At 43.9% G+C, this 23,414-nt stretch overlaps 1 protein-coding gene across 3 annotated transcripts in view; it reads left to right on the top strand.

The window, feature by feature from the left end:
- The window catches only part of DGKG (diacylglycerol kinase gamma), a 226,662-nt gene that overhangs the window by 48,200 nt on the left and 155,048 nt on the right, over nt 1-23,414 (top strand). For 2 of the 3 annotated variants that reach the window (XM_040252652.1, XM_040252636.1), the window contains exon 1: nt 21,188-21,921. In XM_040252652.1, the coding sequence (XP_040108586.1) occupies nt 21,739-21,921 (183 nt within the window). In that variant the 5' untranslated portion in view covers nt 21,188-21,738. Of the gene's footprint in view, nt 1-3,955; nt 4,273-21,187; nt 21,922-23,414 lie in introns of those variants that run through there. The other variant, XM_040252643.1, reaches the window with a different exon arrangement.

Here is a 23,414-nt window from a genome sequence, read left to right as displayed (position 1 = left end):
TTTTTAAGATGAGGAGCCCAAGGTTCAGGAAATGGAAAATTTGTCTAAAGTCCAATAGCTGATAAGAGGCAGAAACAGGACTCAAATCCCCCGCCTTTTGAGTTCAGGTTCCTTGGTGTTCTATCATGCAGTGTGTCTCTGGATCCTCTTAGAGCTCTGCGTTTCTGAAAGTATGCAGAATGGCAAGATCAGAGAGGCATTTTTTAAGTATTGGGGGATTCCGTCTTTCTTCTCACCATATTTACTAAACGTCTTGCCTCATTTTCCTTATCTAAAAATTGGGAAGGCATAGCTTAACTTCCATGGTTGTTATGAGGATGAAGTTAGATGACATATATAAAGCAAAGAGCACAATGTAAAGTAAGCATCCAGCATCAGTGTTTATAGCAGTTGCAATGCTGAATTCCCTTGTATGATGGAAAATTTTTCTAAAGGCCTCACTTTTGGACTGAGTTGATAATCAGAGGCCAGATCGTAAAGAGCTTTATGTATCATGAAAAGAAGACTACGTTTTATTCTACAGGCAATAGAAACCACTGAAGAATTTTATGACTTGGGAAGATGTGATTTGGTTGGCAATTTAGAGCCAAACGAGGGGAAGAAAGCAGAAGCCAAGGCAGGTAGACTGGCAGGAGACTGTAGTCAGTGACCAGGCAGATGAGGGTCTCTGGCATGATGTGGGGTGGGGGGCTGATGTGGAACACACAGTGGACAGTCACAATCTCAGACTGGTGCCTGGGTTTGTAGGCAAAAAAGAACGAGGAGCTCAGCCTCAGACCTCTGGCCTGGGTATTGTATTGATTTTTCTTGGGCATGATCAGAATGCAGAGGGGCAGGTTGGAGGCATGGAAAGGTGCTCATTCAGGGTAATTTGGGACAAACGAGGAAGTCACAGTAGATAGCTGAATATGCAGATCTGGAGTGACGGGAGCATGCAGGCCTGGAGGTGGCGCTAGTGGTAAAGAATCCACCTGCAATGAAGATCCAGGTTTGATCCTTGGGTCAGGAAGATCCCCTGGAGGAGGGCATGGCAACCCACTCCAGTGTTCTTGCCTGGAGAATCCCATGGACAGAGGAGCCTGATGGGCTACGGTCCATGGGGTCGCAGAGAGTTGGACGTGACTGAGGCAATGAGCAGCGTGCCTGGGAGTTTTGAAGTCATGCAGGTGGATGAAGTCCCCCGGGAAGGGATGTAGGGTGAGGATGGGGTAGTATTCAACACACAGTATTTAACAGTGGCAAAAGAAGTGGAAGGAGACTGAGGAGGAACACTTAGAAAGATGGAAGAGTTTCCAGGGGGTTGTTTTCTGCTGAGGATAAGGCCACGGAGAGTGCAAAGAATGCAAGGAAGGCTTGAATGTGCCTGTTGGATTTGGCGATTGGGTCAGTGGTTTTGACCTTAAAAATAAAACAGCCAGTTATTTTAACAGCAAATGGATTTATTCAGGCATAGCAGAGGAATTGCACTTTGGAACAAGTGAGCTGTGGCAAAAGCCACAGGCAAGTCCAACATATAAAAGAGAGGAATGTTATTTTATCAAGAAAAAGGAGGAAGTTGAGAAGGGGGTGTTTTGAACAAAAGTCCATGGGAGAAAGGTAAGAGTTCATGGTGATGACCATTGCTCATTGGTGGTTGAGTTGCTGCGGTAGTCAATTTCCTTTTTTTTTTTTTTTCAAAGAAATTATTTATTTTTCATTTATTTATTTTGCTGCTCTGTGTCTTAGTTACTGCATGTAGAATCTAGTTCCCTGACTAGGGATTGAACCCAGGCACCCTGCATTCGGAGCACAGAGTCTTAGCTACTGGACCACCAGGGAAGTCCCTGGGGTAGTCAATTTTTTGTAGGAAATGCAATGTATATCTTTTCCTGTTGGGCCTGTGCTTGATGGTTCTTTCCCATTAATACTTCTTCTGTTGGGGTCCAAAATCACTGCAGACAGTGACTGCAGCCATGAAATTAAAAGACGATTACTCCTTGGAAGAAAAGTTATGACCAACCTAGACAGCATATTAAAGAGCAGACACATTACATTGCCAACAAAGGTCCGTCTAGTCAAGGCTATGGTTTTTCCAGTGGTCATGTATGGATGTGAGAGTTGGACTATAAAGAAAGCTAAGCACAGAAGAATTAATGCTTTTGAACTGTGGTGTTGGAGAAGACTCCTGAGAGTCCCTTGGACAGCAAGGAGATCCAACCAGTCCATCCTAAAGGAAATCAATCCTGAATATTCATTGGAAGGACTGATGCTGAAGCTGAAACTCCAATACTTTGGCCAGCTGATATGAACAGCTGACTCATTTGAAAAGACCCTGATGCTGGGAAAGATTGAAGGCAGGAGAAGGGGATGACAGAGGATGAGATGGTTGGATGGCATCACTGATTCAATGGACATCAGTTTAAGCAGGCTTGGGGAGTTGGTGATGGACAGGGAAGCCTGGCGTGCTGCAGTCCATGGGGTCTCAAAGAGTCAGATACGACTGAGCGACCGAACTGAACTGAACTGCTGCGGTCTATGATTGACAATTGCTCCTGTAATTGACCTCTGTGATAATTGCATGAGAGCTCCCCCTTCTGGCCTCCCCGCTCCATTTTAGTGAGCTTTCCCTTTATTAAGTTTCACAACTGGAAACTAGGCAAGACCAGGTGCCCAGAAACAGAATTCAGTTGGCCAGTGGACTAAGAAGAAAATTAAACTTTTTAAGGAGAGAAACTAGAGTTTGGATGCTCCCTGATATACAAGCATCTCACTCCCTTGCCATGTATTTCTTCCCACTATTGGCGAGCTCTGACTAATGGAAGGTCTTACAGAGGCTCTCCTTACAGAACATCTATCTTCTGCCTGCACTTTCCCTCAGCTCTAGCTCAGCCCTCCAGGTCCATACCAACCAAGTATATGTGCCACCCCAGAGAACTGTCCAGTCTGCCTCCTCACTCCATCATCTCTTCCAGCCCCTTCACCATTCCTCATATCCCCAGACTCACAGACTTGCCTTCAACCCTGACTCTCTACAGTAGATTCTCTTTTATCAAAACTGGGCTTGATTTTCGGTAACATCAGTCTTTATTTCTTGTCCTATTAGGCCGATGACTTTTCAACATTTTTAAACCTCAACTCAGAATAAGAGATACATTTTGCATTGCGTTAGGTGTATACATGTATGTATAACTGAAAGGAGATGCACTCTTATTTTCAATTCCATCATTCCATTCCATTCTGTGCTATTCTATATCATGTTTTTAGATGCTGGTCTTAGCCTGCCACATTAATTTCACAACCCATTAAACTGATTTAGAACTGATGGAGCCAGGAGGGGCTCAAAAGAAAAGATATTAAGTATTTGTCTGAATCCACTCCCTCCTCTCTTAGGCTCATCTGCACCAGGAAGGCAGGCCTTCCCTCTAATTATATTTTTATGGTTCTAAGAGGAAACAGTCACTAAGATGCCAGTCAGCCTTGATGGGGAGGGTTGGTATTTGAATTTCCAGAGTGGCTTAGTGACTCATCAGAGGAAGGTAAGCAGCTCTAATGGTGGAATTTAGAAATCAGTGGAGAAGAGATTGGCTTACCTTTCAAATCACACCCTGTGGGCTACTGTCCCTGTACTTTCTCAAGAGACAGCCTGGAGTATTTTCATGCCTGGAGGATGCTCTTAAGTGGCCTTACTACCACCTCTGACAGGGATGTTTAAAATTTCCCAGAGTTTAGGAGTATGGCTGCCTCTTTATATGGGCTACCCAACCCCCACCCCAGCCATCCAGCTGTCTAGACTTGTACTTGTCTGGTCTGTGTGTCCTCTTCTGACTTCCCTGGGGTGGCATTCCCCCACTGCTTGAAAACCACTGTCTCCAATAGAGCTTTCAGCAAAGAACATTTGGAGATTTTTTTTTTTAATAAGAAAAGATGACATGTATTCTAACATTCTCATTCATAATATCTTTTCTACTCGCCCTAGGAAGAGCAAGGATTTCTGAATATACCTTGACTACAGATAGAAGGATATTGTTGCCTGAGGAATAGCAGAGGTCTTCTCTCATCTGCTCAACGATAACCTGCTGGTGCCATAGACTCTTGGGTCCTTGAGAAATTTCCTGAAGGGCTTGTCTGTTGCATACCTGCAATGAGCCAGGCCCTAAGCTGGGCCACAGCTACAGCCTGGTGAACAAAACTCTCTACCAAGACTCAAGCGCTCACACCCAGGGAAGATGAGTGAAGATCGGTGGGCGTCCCTCACTCCAGAAGAATTTGGCCAACTCCAGAAATATGCGGAATGTGAGTAAATGGATGGACCCATCTCAGGTGGGATTTCCTCTTGGTTGGGGAGAGCATTTTTGGAGAGCAGAGTAGCAAAGCAAAGAGAATGAGATCAACTTATTATCTCCTTATAAAAATAGAATTTGTGTCTTTAAACATAAAACTGCAATTATCTTTATACTCTATAAATGATACATTCTCACCAGAGAAATCTGGAATATCCAGGGAAGAAAAATAAAAAGTAGGTTAAAAAACCACAGCTAAATGCTATGAGCATTTTGTCACACTCCCATCCTGTGTATATTGCTTTACTTGGCGAGTTCCTGAATATACCTTTTTCCTTTTCGGTCTTCATTTTTTTTTTAGTAATGTAAGATTGTGTTTTCTCAGCTTGTCAAAACCTCTTTCTAGCCTACCTTTTGAAAGGCTGCAGGCTGCTTGGTTACAATGTTACTCAGTCATTTGCTTTAATATACTCTTGTGTTTGGACCCAAGGCCTTCTTTCAGTAAGATACAGAATTCTGATGCATGTGACTTCCTTCACTTTGTATTGAAAAGCCTGGGCTTTCATTTGGGGCTCTCGGTTTCACTAGCTGCACCCAGGAACAATGTCAGTGCACCAACACACAGTCGTGACAAGGCCTACATACACACACAGCCCGACAGTTGTGCCCCCCACAGGCCACTGCTAGTCCTGACTGTTGACAGGAGTTGGTCCAGGCTGACCATTTCACTCTGCACACACAGTGCCCGTCATGACTGCAACGGCACTAATTTTTACAGAGCGCTTTGTCTTTCAGAGCCCTCAGCAGCACTCCTAACTCCACCCCATTTTTCTAACTCCTCTCCCTTCGCATTAATTGTGCTGGTGTTTTTGTAGGTCATTCGATCTGTCGCTCCTTGACCTGCCCTACAGCGCTTGCCCAGGCAAATCATCCTCTGAAATAGGGCAGCCTGCCCCACTTCCACAGGGCACTGGTCTGGGAGTCAGGGAGCCAGGCTCAGTGCCAGCTCTGGCGTTGCCTCTGTGATGTGACAGCCCTTAACACCCACCCCGCCCTTTAGGTCCCCTCCCCTCACCCCCAGCCTTAGTGTCCTCTTATGCAAAATGAGAGGGTTGGACCAGATGATCTTTCCCTGTGGTCCCTCCAGGCCTAACACCCCATGATTCCATGTGATCCACCTGTAGGACTACTGGTCTGTCTCTCCCCGGTACACTGGAGCCCATGGCCTCTTGTATGACCACAGTAGATTTAGAGAAGTCTGAAATGTATTGGCAAGGAGCAAGGAATCACCCTCCAGGGTGTTAGTCATGGGCTTCCTTGATGGCTCAGATGGTAAAGAATCTGCCCGCAATGCAGGAGGACCCAGGTTCCTCTGGTTTGGGAAGATCCCCTGGAGAAGGGAATGGCTACCCACTCCAGAGTTGTTGCCTGGAGAATCCCATGGACAGTAGAGCCTGGCAGGGTTTCACGGGGTTGCAGAGTTCATGGGGTTGCATAGTTCATGGGTCGCAAAATCTGTCTCTCCCTGGTACTCTGGAGCCTGTGTCCTCTTGTATGACCACAGTAGATTTAGAGACCTTTGAAATGAATTGATAAGCAAGGAATCACCCCCCAGGGTAAACTCATCTAATTCTGCCCACTCTGTGGGTCAACAAAATATCAGGCCCTGTTAGGGAGGAAGAAGAAGCAGAGAGATAAGGCTTTGCCTGAGGAATCGGAATCTTGTTAGGGCATCAGAAATGTACTTTGACACAAGCAGAGAACAGACTCAAGGCAGCAGGGAAACCATACACAAAGGAGAAGGGAGTTTAGAGCTGGAGGAGACTGAAGGGAGTGGCTTAGGATGTGGCTCAGTCAGTAAAGAATCCACCTGCTATGTGGGAGACCTGGGTTCCGTCCCTTGGTCAGGAAGATCCCCTGGAGGAGGGCATGGCAACCCACTCCAGTATTCTTGCCTGGAGAATCCCCACAGACAGAGGATCCTGGCGGACTACAGTCCACGGGGTTGCAAAGAGTCAGACACAACTGAGCAACTAAGCACAGCACACACAGGATGACAGAAAGTCTCTCACAGTTCTTAGGGTCGGAAGTCCAAAATCCAGGCTCCTCCTGAGGGCTGTGAGGGTAGGATCTGTTTCCTTGGCTTACGGATGACTGTCTTCTCCCTTTAGTTTTCACGTGGTGCTCTCACTATGCACGTGTCTCAGTGTCCAAATTTCCCTCTTTATGTGGAAAGCCTTTTATTTAATCCTTACTTTTTAAATTTGTTTTTTATTGAAGTATATAGTTGATTTACAATGTTGTGTTAATTTCCGCTGTACAGCAAAGTGACTCAGGTGTACATATATACACATTCATTTTTATTTTCTTTTCCATAATGATTTATCAAAGGGTATTGAATACAGTTCCCCATGCTATACGATAGGATTCTGTTGTTTATCATCCTGTATGTAATAGCTTGCATCTGCTAATCCTAAACTCCCAGTCCATCCCTCACCTTGGCACCACAAGTCTGTTCTCTGCGTCTGGATAGAATCATTTTGGATTGAACCCACCCTACTCTAGTAAGACCTCATCTTAACTAATGACCTCTGCCATGACCCTGTTTCCAAATAAGGTCACATTCTGAGGTACTGAGGAATTAGGACTTCAACATATCAATTTGCAGGGGAGACAACTTAACTTGTAACAGAGAATTCATCTGGGTGAAGTCTGTGGAGAAAAGAGTTTAAGACGTGAGTAGTAGATGGTGGGGGGAGGAGTTGAAACGGGGAGCAAAGGGGGAGGTTGTCTGTGCGGAGGTAAGAAGAGCTTCTGGGCCAGGTGAGGAAAAAGAGCAGGAGGATGGGGAGGCAGACGGGGGTGGGAGGGGGTAGCAGGAGGCCTGGGGCCCTGCCTATCAAGGCGTGGCCTTTGGACCAAGTGGCAAAATGTAGAGCCATGGACCTGATGGCTGAGTGCAGGGTGATCTGGATGAGAAAGTTGCCAGGTCAGGGAGGGCAGACAAGTCCCTGGATGAAGGATGAAGTCTCTCATCTGAGCTGAGGCACAGAGCTGAAATGGGAAATGTGGCAATGAACAGATGCTAATTTGTGGGAAATTACTGAGGAAGTACCCTCAAAACTTGTGGAACAAAAGGAGGCCAGCAGAGACACCTCAACGCCTGTGAATCTGTGCACAGTACGGCCAGAGGGATCCAGATGTGGCGAAGCCATTGTGGAGGCAGGAGGTGAAAAGAAACTCAAGTATTTGGTAGGAAGTGGCTCCTCTGTAGTCTTTTTTTCAACCATCAGCTTTATCCTTCTTGGATCCATCCTCATTTTGTCTGTGTCCCAGGACAGGACAAGGGGCTCTAGCACCATTGTTTTAACAGAAAAGAAAAAAAAGATACGATTCTTAGAAAATGATTAATCCTCAGAGGAAACCCTGAACAAGGCACTTCTACCAATTTTAGACACATTCTGGCATTTAGTCATATTGCATTGCCATAGCAACTGCTCTTTCATAACCATAAAAACAGGAGCTTTACAACAGCAAAATAGCTGAAGTGTACAGGCTGAAAATTGAGAACTTTCTCCAGTGGAGTTCTAGGTAGGAGAGGCCAAGAATTTCAGGACAAGAGGTTTTCAGTATGCTGTTTCAAGAGCATAAACCCTGCATTCTCTGGTGTGCTTCAGTCAGGGGGGAAGCTGTGTTAAACTACCCTTGGATATTATATATATTATGTATTATATAATTGACAGTGGCATGGCGTGCATGCGTGCTTAGTCATGTCCAGCTCTTTGTGACCCTATGGACTGTAGCCCACCAGGCTCCTCCGTCCATGGACTTCCCCAGGCAAGAATACTGGAGTGGGTTTCCTTTTCCTACTCCAGGGGATCTTCCTGACCCAGGGATGGAATAGCGCCCAGGGCTCCTGTATCTCCTACATCAGCAGGTATATTCTTTACCACTGTGCAATGTGAATTAAGAGTGCTTGTCAAAAGAATATGACAGTTTAAGAAGCTTTTTTTGTTACCAAGTAAAAACAAATGTAAAAATTTTGAATGTGAAAAGATGAAATTTTAAGCTACTCATGATCCTATCACACTTCTCTGATGACTCAGTGGGTAAAAAATTCCACCTGCAATGCAGGTGGCGCTAGTTTGATCCCTGGGTTGGAAAGATCCCCTGGAGGAGGAAATGACAACCCACTCCAGTATTCTTGGCCTGGAGAATTCCGTGGACAGAGGAGCTTGGCGGGCTACAGTCCATGGGGTCACAAAGAGTTGAACATGACCGAGCGTATGCACGTGGGCACACACACACGATCCTCTCTCTCAGTGATAACCACAACCCGTATGTTTATGCATAAATATAAATATTAAAATACATATTACACACATATACATATATTTTTAAAAACAAACATCTAGACTATTTTGTGTGCTGTTTTCTTCACTCTAACAATATGTTTCAGTTATCCATTGCCATGTCAAAACAGGCTCAAAACTTGATAGTTTTGGTTTTGTTCCCATGATCCTGTGGCTTGGGCACCTGGCCTGGGCCCAGCAAGATGACTTGTTCCTGCTCCACAGTGTTTGAGGTTGCAGCTGGGATACCTCATGTGACCCCGTATGGCCTGTTCACTCACTTGCAGGTACCTCAGTGCTCCTCCATGGGGCCTGTTCCTCCAAGCACTTTCTCATCTTCCCTGGTGGCTCAGAAGGTAAAGAATCTGCCTGCAGTGTGGGAGACCCAGGTTCAGTCCCTGGGTAGGGAAGATCCACTGGAGAAGGAAATGGCAACCCACTCTAGTATTCTTGCCTGGAGACGTCTATGGACAGAAGGGCTTGATGGGCTACAGTCCAGGTCACAAAGAGTTGGACATGACTGAGCAACTAATACTTCAACTATTTTTCAGGGCCTCTCCATGTGGCATCTCTTGCAGGGTAACTTGGACTTTGTACATGTGGCTCAGAGCTCCAAGCTATAAAAACAGCAGCAGACCTTTTCAATACCTGGGTTGAGTGCTAGACCATATCTCTCTCTGCATTCCATTGGTCAAAGCAGTCACAGGCCTGGGCCAGACTTGATGGGGTAGAGGAATGGCCTCCACATCTCATGGGACAGTGGCTCACATAGTGGAGGAAAACGGACAGAGCCATCTCTGGACACTGCCTAGCGTACATCGTGTCAGGGTGCACTTCTGAATCACCCAGTACTTTTCAGAAGCATGGCTGTTAGTGGTTATAGAGATTTCTTTTGAGTGCATATATATTATGTTATTTAACCAAGTTACTAGTTGTGATCTTGCCTGTGTAATCAGTCACTTCAGTCGTGTCTGACTCTTTGCAACCCCATGGACTGTAGCCCATGAAGCTCCACTGTCCATGGGATTCTCCAGACAAGAATGCTGGAGTGGGTGGCCATCTCCTCCTCCAGGGGATCTTCTGGACCCAGGGATTGAACCCACGCCCCCTGCATCTCCTGCCTTGGCGAGTGGATTCTTTACCACTGAGCCTCTGGAGAAGCCCAACTGTGATCACAGGATGTATTAATAGACTCATAATTTCTAGTAAGGCAAACAAATATCTACATTCTCTCCTACGCTAATCAGGCCTCTTTAGAGAACTGGATTTATTTCTGGGCACCACAGTTTACTACAGTTTATAATGGACAAAGCAGAGCTTGTTGGGAAGTGCCCATAGCATGGTGAGGGGCCTCAGGGCCTAGTTATGAAGAAATAGATGAAAACACTATGTATATTTTCTGGAAAGGGGGAGACTCAGGGAAGAGTGAGGGAGCACTAGTTGTATTAAAAATAGCCACAGTACTATTGTGGGAAAAGGGTGTAAAGTTAATGGTGAATGGCTTTAAGAAGTAGCTTTAGGACAAATCGGAGGAAATCATCAGAAGAAAGACTTTAAGGGATACATTGCTTCCTAATGATCAAACCTGTCTAAGATGGAACAGCATGGACTCAAAACCACTGTTTCCTTTTGCTAGAACTGTCTGAGCAGAGTTGGCTGAGACATTAGAGAGATTGGAGCATTAGATGTCTGGCTGATTAAATGACCTTCATTAGCCCTTTTAATACTTAGTTTCTATGTTTCAACGGGTTTCTCTTTCAACTTTGGAGAGCGTGAGCATATGGAAATGCCTTCTACTGACCCACCTCCTAACAGCTTCAGAAATATAATTGGCTTATTGTCCTTATCCTGTTATTTGGGGGGAGTGTTTTTTCCCCATGATTTACCAAGGACAGAAATTATCCTCTTATTCATAAAGCAAAAAAGGAAAAAAATCCTGATAAAATATCCCATTTTCACCTCTAATTCTCTAAGAAATGAAGCCAAACATTTCCCACATCAGTTAGTGGTTGCTTGATTTTGTAGACTTTTTAAAGCTAGGGGAGATCTTAGCCATGATCAAATCCAACTACCATCCATTTTACAAATGAGAACACTAAATTCAGAAGAGCTCAGTGATTCCCGAAGGTCACACAGAAAATCAGTGGCAGAATAAGAATTAGAACCAATGTTTTCAATTTGAGGTCAAGTTTAATTTGTTTCACTTCAGTTCCAACAAATTAAACAGAATTACTCATTGGAGCTCAACTTTCAACCATACATTGATTATATATATATATATTTATATATATATGTATGTATGTATATTTAATAGAACAAAATTTTTAATAAACTTTTGCTGAAGATTTTATTTAGCTCAGTTAGTGGAGGGGCCAGTAAGACATTAAAGTTGAGAAGTAAGATATGGTCCCTGGATGGATACAGATGAAATCCATAAATTCCTAGTTAGGCAGTTTCATAAATAAATGCAAGGATAAGATTGCATTGTTGTTGTTCAGTCGCTCAGTCATGTCTGACTCTTTGTGACCCCATGGACTACAGCATGCTAGACTTCCCTGTCCTTCACTATCTCCCAGATTTTGCTCAAACTCATGTCCATTGAGTCAGTGATGCCATCCAACCATCTCATCCTCTGTCATCCCCTTCTCCTCCTGTTCAAAATGTCTCCCAGCATCAGGGTCTTTTCCAATTAAGATTGCTTGGTTAGATACAAAACTGGTTATAGGACAACAAACCCTAATCTTTCGGGTTATCTGTTTCGCAGAAGTTCTGTACATCGCTGCTGGAAAAAAAAATCTGTAAGTTAACATATAACTTCCCTAAGTCTGGGACATTTAATATGTTTTAATCAATAGTAAACAGTGAGTAACTACCTTCAATAGGCAGTCCTTAGATAGCCTTTGTTCTATATGACATTGAAAAGATGTGTTGCCCACTTATTTTTCTTATTTCTGAGTTTTAGGGAATTTTAAAAATAATAGTGTCATACAAAGAAATAGAGACAAAACTGGGATTTACTTCAGTGCCCTTCTAAGGCCCTTAGATGGGACACCACCACCCACCCCCAACTTTATGTTTCTATTCTATTTAGGTCTTGACAGAAGAATCTGAAGGTCTTTTCCTCCTGTATTCTTCCTTCCATAACCTCAGGATAATGGGAATAAATGAGAAGAAAGGGATCCCCAGGCAGGGTTCCTGGGCAGGAAAGCTTAACCCCCATGCTGGTTCCCAGGTGCTGAATTCCAACAGATAATCAGGGTACTCAGTGTTGGGTAGCCCTGATAGACTCTTTCTTCCTGAACAAAAATTTTCAATACATTTTAAAAAGATTGAATCAGTAAATTGTGCTATTCAGAAGTATATTTCAGTAGAATTAAATTAAGGCAAAGTTTTTTTTACTTTAACATGTAGGGAATTTATAGCTCAAAATTCAAACCTGTCAGTGTAATATAGGAGTCAGAGAAAATGTTTAGGGCTAATTTGTAGAACAGTGGAAGGCTGTAAGTAAGCTTTCTTGAAACTTTGCTATTTATATGTGCCAGTAGACTGAGATTTAATCAAATGTTCATGGAACCCTGGGCCCATAAAGGATCGTGTCTAGGTGCTTCCATCTTGAAAAGGATAATCACAGCCATTTCTCACACACATCTCTTTTGGTACAGCTGGCCTTCTTTTCATTAGTAATGACTGGAATTCTGCCCACAAGCAGTCACAGAAGCTATGGATAGGGAAGGACTTCATTGAAACAGTGGCTCTCAAATTTGAATGTGCACATAAATCTTTGTTGTTTTCAGTTGCTAAGTCATGTCCAACTCTTTGCCACCCCATGGACACCAGGCTTCCCTGTCCTCCTCTATCTCCCAGAGGTTGGCCAAACTCATGTCCATTGAATCAATGATGCCATCCAACCATCATCCTCTGTTGCCCCCTTTTCCTTCTGCCCTCAATCTTTCCCAGCATCCCAGGGTCTTTTCTAATGAGTCAGCTCTTCACATTTGGTGGCCAAAGTATTGGAGTATTGGAGTTTCAGCTTCAGTCCTTCCAGTGAATATTCAGAATTGATTTCCTTTAGGATGGACTGGCTGGATCTCCTTGCTGTCCATGGGACTCTCAAGAGTCTTCTCTAGCACCACAGTCTGAAAGCATCAATTCTTCAGTGCTCAGCCTTCTTTATGGTCCAATCTCACATCCATACATGACTACTGGAAAAACCATAGCTTTGACTATATGGACCTTTGTTGGCAAAGTGATGTCTCTGCTTTTTAACATGCTGTGTAGGTTTGTCCTAGCTTTTCTTCCAAGGAGCAAGCGTCTTTTAATTCCATGGCTGTAGTCACCATCCACAGTGACTGTGGAGTCCTTGGATTTTGTTAAAATGCAGATTCTGAATCAGTAGGTCTGGGCTTGTTCTGAGCTTCTGTCTTCCTAACAAGCTCCCAGGTGATGCTGATACTGCTGGTCCAGGGACCACACTTTTAGTTGCAAGAAGGTAACTATTCTTGCATTCCTCCACCTATGACTGATGAGACCAAATTATTTGGAGAAAAAGTGGGAAATCTTGCTAGCAATGCAAATTCTACTTGTATAAAAAGCCATACCAGTCATTCAGTTCATTTATGATAAATCAGAAAGTCTTAATATCCTGAGGAGGGTTTTCTTTACATCGAAGCGGTGGGAATTTTGGCTGATAAAGTATTTTTCTCTTATTCTATATATAACCTCCAGAAATGCAGCAGAACAGTCACTTCCATGGGTTTCCCCAAGTACTTAGCTTGGTGGGCCCCAGTGGTCCTCAGCCTTAGCTGCAAATTGGAAATACCTGGGAGGCTTTAAACCATTGTGATGTCCTGCCCACACACTCCCCTATCTCTGGACCATTTAATTATCACCTGTAGGCATGAAACCCAGGCATCATGGATGTTTGAAGCTCCCCTGGTCATTTCAACATGCAGCCAGGATTGAGAACCACTGGTCTACCTTTTTTCCCTATGCCTCTGGGAATATAGGACATTTGGAACAAGCATGACAAGCCCAATCCCTTTTTTCAGTTCAGTTCAGTCACTCAGTCATGTCCGACTCTTTGCGACCCCATGAATCGCAGCACGCCAGGCCTCCCTGTCCATCACCAACTCCCAGAGTTCACTCAGACTCATGTCCAGCAAGTCGGTGATGCCATCCAGCCATCTCATCCTCTGTCATCCCCTTCTCCTCCTGCCCCCAATCCCTCCCAGCATCAAAGTCTTTTCCAATGAGTCAACTCTTCACATGAGGTGGCCAAAGTACTGCAGTTTCAGCTTTAGCATCATTCCTTCCAAAGAAATCCCAGGACTGATCTCCTTTAGAATGGACTGGTTGGATCTCCTTGCAGTCCAAGGCACTCTCAAGAGTCTTCTCCAACTGCTACTGCTACTGCTAAGTCACTTCAGTCATGTCCGACTCTGTGTAACCCCATAGATGGTAGTCCACCAGGCTCCCTCATCCCTGGGATTCTCCAGGCAAGAACACTGGAGTGGGTTGCCATTTCCTTCTCCAATGCATGAAAGTGAAAAGTGAAAGTGAAGTCGCTCAGTTGTGTCCGACTCTTTGCGACCCCATGGACTGCAGCCTACCAGGCTCCTCCGTCCATGGGATTTTCCAGGCAAGAGTACTGGAGTGGGGTGCCATTGCCTTCTCCGGTCTTCTCCAACACCACAGTTCGAAAGCATCAATTCTTAGGCGCTCAGTTTTCTTCACAGTCCAACTCTCACATCCATACATGACCACAGGAAACACCATAACCTTGACTAGACAGACCTTTGTTGGCAAAGTAATGTCTCTGCTTTTGAATATGCTATCTAGGTTGGTCATAACTTTCCTTCCAAGGAGTAAGTGTCTTTTAATTTCATGGCTGCAATCACCATCTGCAGTGATTTTGGAGCCCAGAAAAATAAAGTCTGACACTGTTTCCCCATCTATTTCCCATGAAGTGATGGGACCAGATGCCATGATCTCATTTATTCCATAAATTTTTATTGAACATCAATTTTGTATCAGGCAGTGGGCTACATTCTGAGGAGAAGCAGGACAGGAAAAGAAGCATAACTGGGAGAATGGGCCCATGCTTATAATGCTGCACTTCCTACACATGCTTCCCACATTCCACCCCAGGGCCTGACTCGTTCTGGCTGCAAAGGTGGGCCTTTTGAAGCAGTGCTGCTGACCTGGAATCTCTGTTCTGACATCATCTTCCTCCTTTCTAGGACCCTTGGAAAACCCTACTCTTGCTTTCGTGCATCTTACTGTGTTCCTAACTTTCTGGGTACTTATAAAACTTCCTCATGCATCCCAGGCCTCACTGGAAGCAGGAAAATCGAGGGTTTTCCCCCTTCATTCTTCCGCTTTCCCTTCTCCCTCTTTGTGTCTGTTCTTCCCTGGGGTGAGAGTCATTTATTATCTTCCTGGTGTGTGGAATGTGTTCCTCTAGGCTCAGCATCATGTTTTCGTGTGTGTGTTGTGACAGACAAGCCTTACTAGTCAGATGCAAATGTACAGGTTGCTTCAGGTCTGCTCTTGCAAACTGAGATCCTTGGGCCTGCATAATTGGGGTCTCTCGAGTCCTTCCTTGAAATGCAGAATCTCAGGCAATGACCCAGATCTACTGAATCAGAATCTGCATTTAAACCTTCTTGTTGTTCAGTCTCTCTGTCATGTCCGACTCTTTGAGACCCCATGGACTACAGCACGCCAGGCTTCCCTGACCTTCACTATCTCCCATAGTTTGTTCAAACTCCTGTCCATTGAGTCAGTGATGCTATCCAAAGTTCTCATCCTCTACCACCCCCTTCTCCTCCTGTCCTGAATCTTTCTCAGAATCAGGGTCTTTTCCAGTGAGTTGGCTCTTCACATCAGATGGCCAAATTATTGGAGCTTCAGCTAACCTTATCCCCAGGCAGTCCACTGGTATGGATTGGGAACTTCAAAGAATGGAGAATTATCATGTACTTTATATTTTCACTCTCTTCAACGGGTTTTCAGTTTCTCTTTTTAAAATGTTGCTTTATAGTTATTTCTAAGTTTAATGGAAAATTGATCAGTGTCTGATTAGTGTCGTCAGGGCTCCTAACTAGAAGATGGCCCATAAACATTGGGTCCCGGTTCAGGCAGCACAGCTCACATTCTGCTGTGAACACTGAAGCTCCAGATGTGTCTGTTTGTTCAGACAGAGGACATCCTTGTCCCATGCAAACATGGCGTCAGAGATGCCTATGAGTAGGGCCAGATCCTCTCCATAAACAGGCTTTGGATTTGCTCAAACACTAGGAACAATTTGGTTAAAATCTCAGAATTCTTGGCATTAAGAAACAACTTTGGACTGAAACTTCTTAAAGCAGTTGTTACGGCTAGCAACCTTGATCACAGCAAAGAGCCTTCTAAACTTCTGATTTCAGGTAAAACTGTACTGATGGTCCTGCCATAGTGAGTTAATATAAAATGTGTCTGTACGTTGCCAACAGCTGAGTAAGTTGACTTGTTGGGTGGAGCTCTTTAGTGTTGTCCACTTAAACAATAAGGAATATTAGCCAAGCACATTTTCAGGTTTTTTTTTCCCTTTTGCAATGGTTATCCAACATTTTCAGCAGCATTCTAATTTATTATTATTACTACTAATAAAACCACATTATAGAACATGGTTTCTCAACTTTGACTATATATATATGTTTGAACCTGCAGAAGCTTTTAACTTATACTGATTCTTGAATTCCCCCAGAGATGTTGACTTAATTGGTCTGGGGTGAGGCCTGGGATTCAGTGTGCTTAGGGATCCTCAGATGATTTTAACAGGCAGCCTGATTTGAGAGCTATTTTCATGGAGAAAGGGCATTATCTTCTGGTTTACTTGTATCCGTGTATCCAATGACTCTGACAACTGTGTTACACTATTAGATGTGTTAAAAATAAGAGTGACTCACTTACTAGCTCTGTGTCTTTGAAAGAATCATTTAATTTCCATACACCTCAGTTTCTTCTTCTCTAAAATAGGAGTGACTTATCTGAAGGGTTATATTGTGGAGATTTAAATAAAATGCATGAAGTGACTAGGACAGTGCTTAGCACATAGCAGGTACTCAAAATAGGAGTTGTTACAGCAAAGAACTGTGGACATGGCCCTGCTTTGCACACTCAGAAATGGACCTCTGTCTCCTGCTTCTGGATGGGGTCTTACAGCACAGGCATGGATGGGGCGGTCTCTACTGAGGCTGTGCTCTTGCACCCTCAGGCACACGTGGCACCTGAAGTGAGATCAAGGAATGCTCTGAAGAAGCCCCTCATTGTTCTTAACTGTCTTCAAAGATGGCACAGTGCCCACTTATTCCTCAGGGAAAGGGAAACCCAGCCCTGAAATCTGTTGAGAAGAAAACAGATAAAGTATCAAAGGGCTGCCAAGGAGAAAGTAATGGGTCTCAAATTTGAGAATTAGATTCCGCCCCCCCCTTTTTTTTTTAACGGAATTGTTTCCCTTTCAAAAGAAAAAGGAATTGTTTGATGCTCTGAACTCATAAAAACCTATAAAGGAGATTGATGTAAATGTGTGGTGAAAAACACCTCTCGTGGAAATCCAGGAGCCAGCAATCTCTTGGATTGCTTTTTTCTATTTAATTTGAGGCTAGTAGTCATAGAATGAACATGCTTCTATCTGTTTACTTCCCTGGTGGCTCAGACGGCAAAGCATCTGTTTACAGTGAGGGAGACCCGGGTTTGATCCCTGGGTCGGGAAGGTCCCCTGGAGAAGGAAATGGCAGTCTACTCCAGTACTATTGCCTGGAAAATCCCATGGACAGAGGAGCCTGGTAGGCTACAGTCCATGGGGTCGCAAAGAGTTGGACACAACTGAGCAACCTCACTTTCACTTTCCTCATTTTCTATTTACTTGAATGTGTACATATGATGACTACATGTGTGTATATGTTTATATATAAGATAAATATATACACCTATGCATATATATGCAGAGTACATCACGAGAAACACTGGACTGGAAGAAACACAAGCTGGAATCAAGATTGCTGGGAGAAATATCAATAACCTCAGATATGCAGATGACACCACCCTTATGGCAGAAAGTGAAGAGGAGCTAAAAAGCCTCTTGATGAAAGTGAAAGAGGAGAGTGAAAAAGTTGGCTTAAAGCTCAACATTCAAAAAACGAAGATCATGGCATCCAGTCCCACCACTTCATGGGGAATAGATGGGGAAACAGTGGAAATAGTGTCAGACTTTATTTTTTTGGACTCCAAAATCACTGCAGATGGTGACTGCAGCCATGAAATTAAAAGACGCTTACTCCTTGGAAGAAAAGTTATGACCAACCTAGATAGCATATTCAAAAGCAGAGACATTACTTTGCCGACTAAGGTCCGTCTAGTCAAGGCTATGGTTTTTCCTGTGGTCGTGTGTGGATGTGAGAGTTGGACTGTGAAGAAGGCTGAGCACCGAAGAATTGATGCTTTTGAACTGTGGTGTTGGACAGGACTCTTGAGAGTCCCTTGGACTGCAAGGAGATCCAACCAGTCCATTCTGAAGGAGATCAGCCCTGGGATTTCTGTGGAAGGAATGATGCTAAAGCTGAAACTCCAGTACTTTGGCCACCTCATGCGAAGAGCTGACTCATTGGAAAAGACTCTGATGCTGGGCGGGATTGGGGGCAGGAGGAGAAGGGGACAACCGAGGATGAGATGGCTGGATGGCATCACGGACTCGATGGACATGAGTCTGAGTGAACTCCGGGAGATGGTGATGGACAGGGAGGCCTGGCGTGCTGCAATTCATGGGGTGTCAAAGAGTCGGACATGACTGAGCAACTGAACTGAGTCAGTAAAGAATCTGCCTGTAATGCAGGAGACCTGGGTTCAATTCCGGGGTCAGGAAGATCCCCTGGGGAAGGAAATGGCAACCCACTCTAGTATTCTTGGCTGGATAATCCCCATGGACAGAGGAGCCTGGCAGGCTACAGTCCAAGGGGTCACAAAAGTCACACACAACTTAGCGACTAAACCACCACCACCACGTGTATATAAATTTGCATATCATACATTTAAGGATAAACCAGGATTAGCTTAATAGCACTTGAGAACTGGGAAATCTCTCAGGTGTGGCAATAACATGAAAATTTTAAGTGAAATCACTCCCTTGGTTCTCAATCAAAATGCTGTCTTTATGTTAGTTTTGCAGAAGCCACACCAGGAAGACTCAGGCTCCAAATTTTTCATTTTTTAAAAAATGTGGCTACTCTGGCTGAGCTGAAAATCTCCCATTGAAATTTATTCCTAAATACAGTGTTTTCCCCCAATATTTAAGCTACTCCTAGAGTAATTTGAGTATAATGTATATGTGCCCTTAACTGAAATCTGACCTAATACTAACCTCTTCTGTTGCCTGAGTGACTTTTAAAAAACAGACCTGGTTCTGCTCCTCTACTTCTGAAAAAGTTTTTAACAATTTGAAATCAATGTCCTTAAGTCGGCATTCAGTACCCCCCACAAATCTGGCCCTGACTACTCTCTCGTTCTAACTTTGCCTAAAGGTCCTGCGATGCTCATCTATCTCCATATCTTGGTTCACCCTGTCTCTTCTAAGAATACCCTGCCTGCTTCATGTCTGACTTTCAGAACCTTACTTATTTTTATAGCCCGTCTCAAATGCCACCTCCTTCATAGGTTATCCCCAGTGCCCGCCCTAACCCTACTCCATCCTAGTTTCACTTCTTCCCTGTTCCTTTTACTTCTTACCCACTCGATGCTTCCTTGAGCTTCATATCATTATGGCAGCATTAATTACATAGTGCCTTGTGTTAGCAAATGTTTGGGAAGTACTAGTGAATAGTGCTTAAGGAAAAGTAATATAGACTTTTGAGCCAGACTAGACCTGAGTCAAAACCCTGACTGTTAGGTAAGTCACTTAACTTTTCTAAATTTCAGTTTTCTTCTTCTGTCAACTGAAGAAAATATTACCAAATTTGCACAGCTTGGTAGGGGAGAGTATTTGAGAATGAGTAGGAAAGGTCTTTAATAAGGCATAACTATTATTACCGCAGTTATTCAGATCCTGTCCCCAGCTATTCATCAACAGTACCTAGCAGTGTCTTACCCTCCATAGTGTTTTCTGAATTGAGTGGAAGCAGCCCAAACTGATGGCATCTGTTGCCTGGATATCACTGAGCTATTAGTTTTCCAACATCTGTTTTGAATTTCAGAGAGAAATGTCCATTTTTAGGCAAAAGCAGCGTTTTCCTGTGGCATTTCAATTTGTCTCAATCCTGAAATGATTATAACTTGTGCTTGATTGAATCCAAGTCAGCAAAGTCATGAAGAACAGCCCAGCACAGGCATATCTACTTTACATGGGCCTAAGAAAGCATAACCCTCTATACAAAGAGCCCAAGTACCAAGGAATCCCACATCAGCGTTTAATGACATTGCCCTTTGTTTAGATGCTTATATTGTGGCAGTAATGGAGTTTGAGAAGCTGTTACTTATTCACAATCCTGTGAGATAGGGAGAACCCAGAAACTCTGGTTTTCTTTGATGTCTAGAGCACTGGTAACTGCACAGGATGCACTCAGGATGTGACAATTATTGATTGTCTTTTCTTGACTCCAAAGTCCCTTATAAAAGAAAAGCCACCATTTTCTCTTGTAGTTTCTAAATGACTTCCTATGGAAAGCAGAATTTTTCCAAACTACATGCATATGAAGCCTTCCTCTATTTCAGCACCAAGGACAGAACCTTGCCAGGCTTGATGCCCACCCATCCATTTAATTAACATTTTAAATGCTTTGAAATTTCTGCTCAGATGTTTATTTGATCATCTAATGTATTATTCTTCTGAGCACCAATAATGTGTCAGTTCAGTTCAGTCGCTCAGTCATGTCCAACTCTTTGCAACCCCATGAATCGCAGCACCCCAGGCTTCCCTGTCCATTACCATCTCCTGGAGTTCACTCAGACTCACATCCATCAAGTCAGTGATGCCATCCAGCCATCTCATCCTCTGTCGTTCCCTTCTCCTGCTGCCCCCAATCCCTCCCAGCATCAGAGTCTTTTCCAATGAGTCAACTCTTGCATGAGGTGGCCAAAGTACTGGAGTTTCAGCTTTAGCATCATTCCCTCCAAAGAAATTCCAGGGCTGATCTCCTTCAGAATGGACTGGCTGGATCTCCTTGCAGTCCAAGGGACTCTCAAGAGTCTTCTCCAACACCACAGTTCAAAAGCATCAATTCTTCGGCGCTCAGCCTTCTTCACAGTCCAACTCTCACATCCATACATGACCACTGGAAAAACCATAGCCTTGACTAGATGGACCTTTGACTAGATGGCAAAGTAATGTCTCTGCTTTTGAATATGCTGTCTAGGTTGGCCATAACTTTCCTTCCAAGGAGTAAGTGTCTTAATTTCATGGCTGCGATCACCATCTGCAGTGATTTTGGAGCCCCCCAAAATAAAGTCTGACACTGTTTCCACTGTTTCCCCATCTATTCCCCATGAAGTGATGGGACCAGATGCTATGATCTTCGTTTTCTGAATATGTCAGTACTTGGTATGATATATAAAGACTTATAGCTCTGAAGGTAGAACCAGGCAGAAGATGGGCAAGTTAATAACTATAACACTATATGACAAGTGCTGTTATAGAGTTATGTACAAGTCATGTGGGAGCCAGAGGAGGGAGTGATTAACTGACTAGTAAAATAAGGCTTTTCAAGGGAGTCAGCATTTCAGCTGGCTACTGAGAATTGAGTGAAGTTTGCCATGCAGAAAAGAGACTCCATGGAAGAGTACACAGTGTGTTTAGAGATTTCTAGAAATGTGATTTGACATGGCTGAAAAATGGAGTGAATGAATAGTTAAAGTAAGAGATAAGGAATAGCTGGATCAGATCACCAAGTACTTGTATACCGGCAAAGGGAGTTAAGCTTTATCCTAGAAAATTAAGAACCATTTAAATGTTTTGAGCAGAGACATGATCTAATCAGATTTGTGTTTGAGAAAGATAGTTCATACAACAAGAGTGAAAACGTACTAAAAAAAAAAAAAAAAGAACTGAGAGGGCAGAAAGGCAGATAAAGGTGACATTCTTCCATGTGGTTCTGGAAATGAGGGGCTGCTCCATCATAACCAGCATTACACGTGAAGGATTGACTTGGCCTAGCTCCCATTTGCTGTTTACCAATGTTTCACATATGGATTATGTCTTTCCAGATTCTTCCAAGAAGATAAAGTATGTCTTGGCTGAATTTAATGAGGGTGGGAGCCTCAAACAATATGGCCCACATGAGGTAAGAACATTTTCATTTCAAGCCTTTAAAAACCCCATGTTCTAGCCTTTCCACAATTTGCTCGAAGTTTAGCTCACTGTAAAGAATTTGCTTCTCAACACATTTTCTCCCGAGTTTCAAGTGAGCCATTGGTGCTTCCTGGAGTTCTGTGTTCCCCAAGTCCATATCCTGGTGGTTCAGATGGAAGAGCGTCTGCCTACAATTCGGGAGACCTGGGTTCAGTCTCTGGCTCAGGAAGATCCCCTGGAGAAGGCAATGCCACCCCACTCCAGTGCTCTTGCCTGGAAAATCCCATGGATGGAGGAGCCTGGTGGGCTACAGTCCATGGGGTCATAAAGAGTCGGACACGACTGAGCAACTTCGCTCTCTCACAGCCTCACAAGTCCATTCACCCTTTCAGCGTCTCTTCTCTCCTCATATCTCTTATCCTCCTCCCCTCCTCAATTCCTAGTCATCGACTGTTTCCTACATCACTGAGAAAATAGAAACAATCAGAACTCGTCCCCAAGATACTCATCTTATATACCCACCTAGCTATACTGCTTCTCCTGTAACTGGGTCAACTCTCCGTACTCTGATCTCATTTCAGCCCCCTGCTTGTACACTCAATCCCATCCTCTTTGGTCCACGGACAGGCCTTGCTTCAGCAACATATTCCTCTCTTTCTCTCCCTCTGCCTCTTCCCACCAGGTTTCTCTATTTATTAGATCTATCTCATCAACGAATAAACATACTGCTATTTCTCCTATATTTAAAAAAAACCCTCTGACTCCACTTCTCCCTCCAGCTACCACTTCGTCTCTCTCGTCCTTTATCGCAGGTAAGCTGTTCAAAAGATGTGTCTATATTCATTGTTTCCAATTTCTCTTTTTCCCACTTTTCTGAAAGCTCTTCAGTCAGCATGTAGCCCCCACTCCTCCACTAAAACCACTCGTTGAGACAGCCAAGAACCTCCATGTGGCTATACTCAAGTCATTCTACTCAACAGCACTGGACATGATTGGTCAAATCCTCCTCTGCTTTCTGCACTTGGTTTTCAGGACACTACACTCTCCTGATTTTTCTCTTACCCCTTTGCCTGACATTTCCACTTGAAAATCAAATAGGAATATGAAACTTAACATAAGCTATCTGAGCTTTTTCATCTTCCTCTATAAAACTTGTTTTTCCAGCAGTCTTTCCCATTTCAGTAAATGACAGCTCCACATTTCAAGGTATTCAGCCTAAAACTAGGGAGTCATCATTGACTCTCCTCTTTTCTGCTTTCCTCACATCTCACAGCTAATTTACCAGCAACCTCCATCATTGCTACCTTCAAAATACACCCAAATTCCGGACACATCCCGCTACATGCTCTGCTACCTCCCTGACCTGCGTCACCACCATGCTTTGCCCAGATCACTGCAGCAGTCTCCTCACTGGGCTCCCTGTTTTTGCTCTTGACCTTGAAAATCTATTCTTCACACACATACTGAGCAGTCTGTTAAAACTGA

This window comes from Oryx dammah, unplaced genomic scaffold (genome assembly GCF_014754425.2).
Source record: "Oryx dammah isolate SB20612 unplaced genomic scaffold, SCBI_Odam_1.1 HiC_scaffold_2, whole genome shotgun sequence".
Taxonomy (NCBI): domain Eukaryota; kingdom Metazoa; phylum Chordata; class Mammalia; order Artiodactyla; family Bovidae; genus Oryx; species Oryx dammah.
The sequence above is the reverse complement of the archived record's forward strand: the minus strand, read 5'-3'. Positions and strand labels throughout refer to the sequence as shown.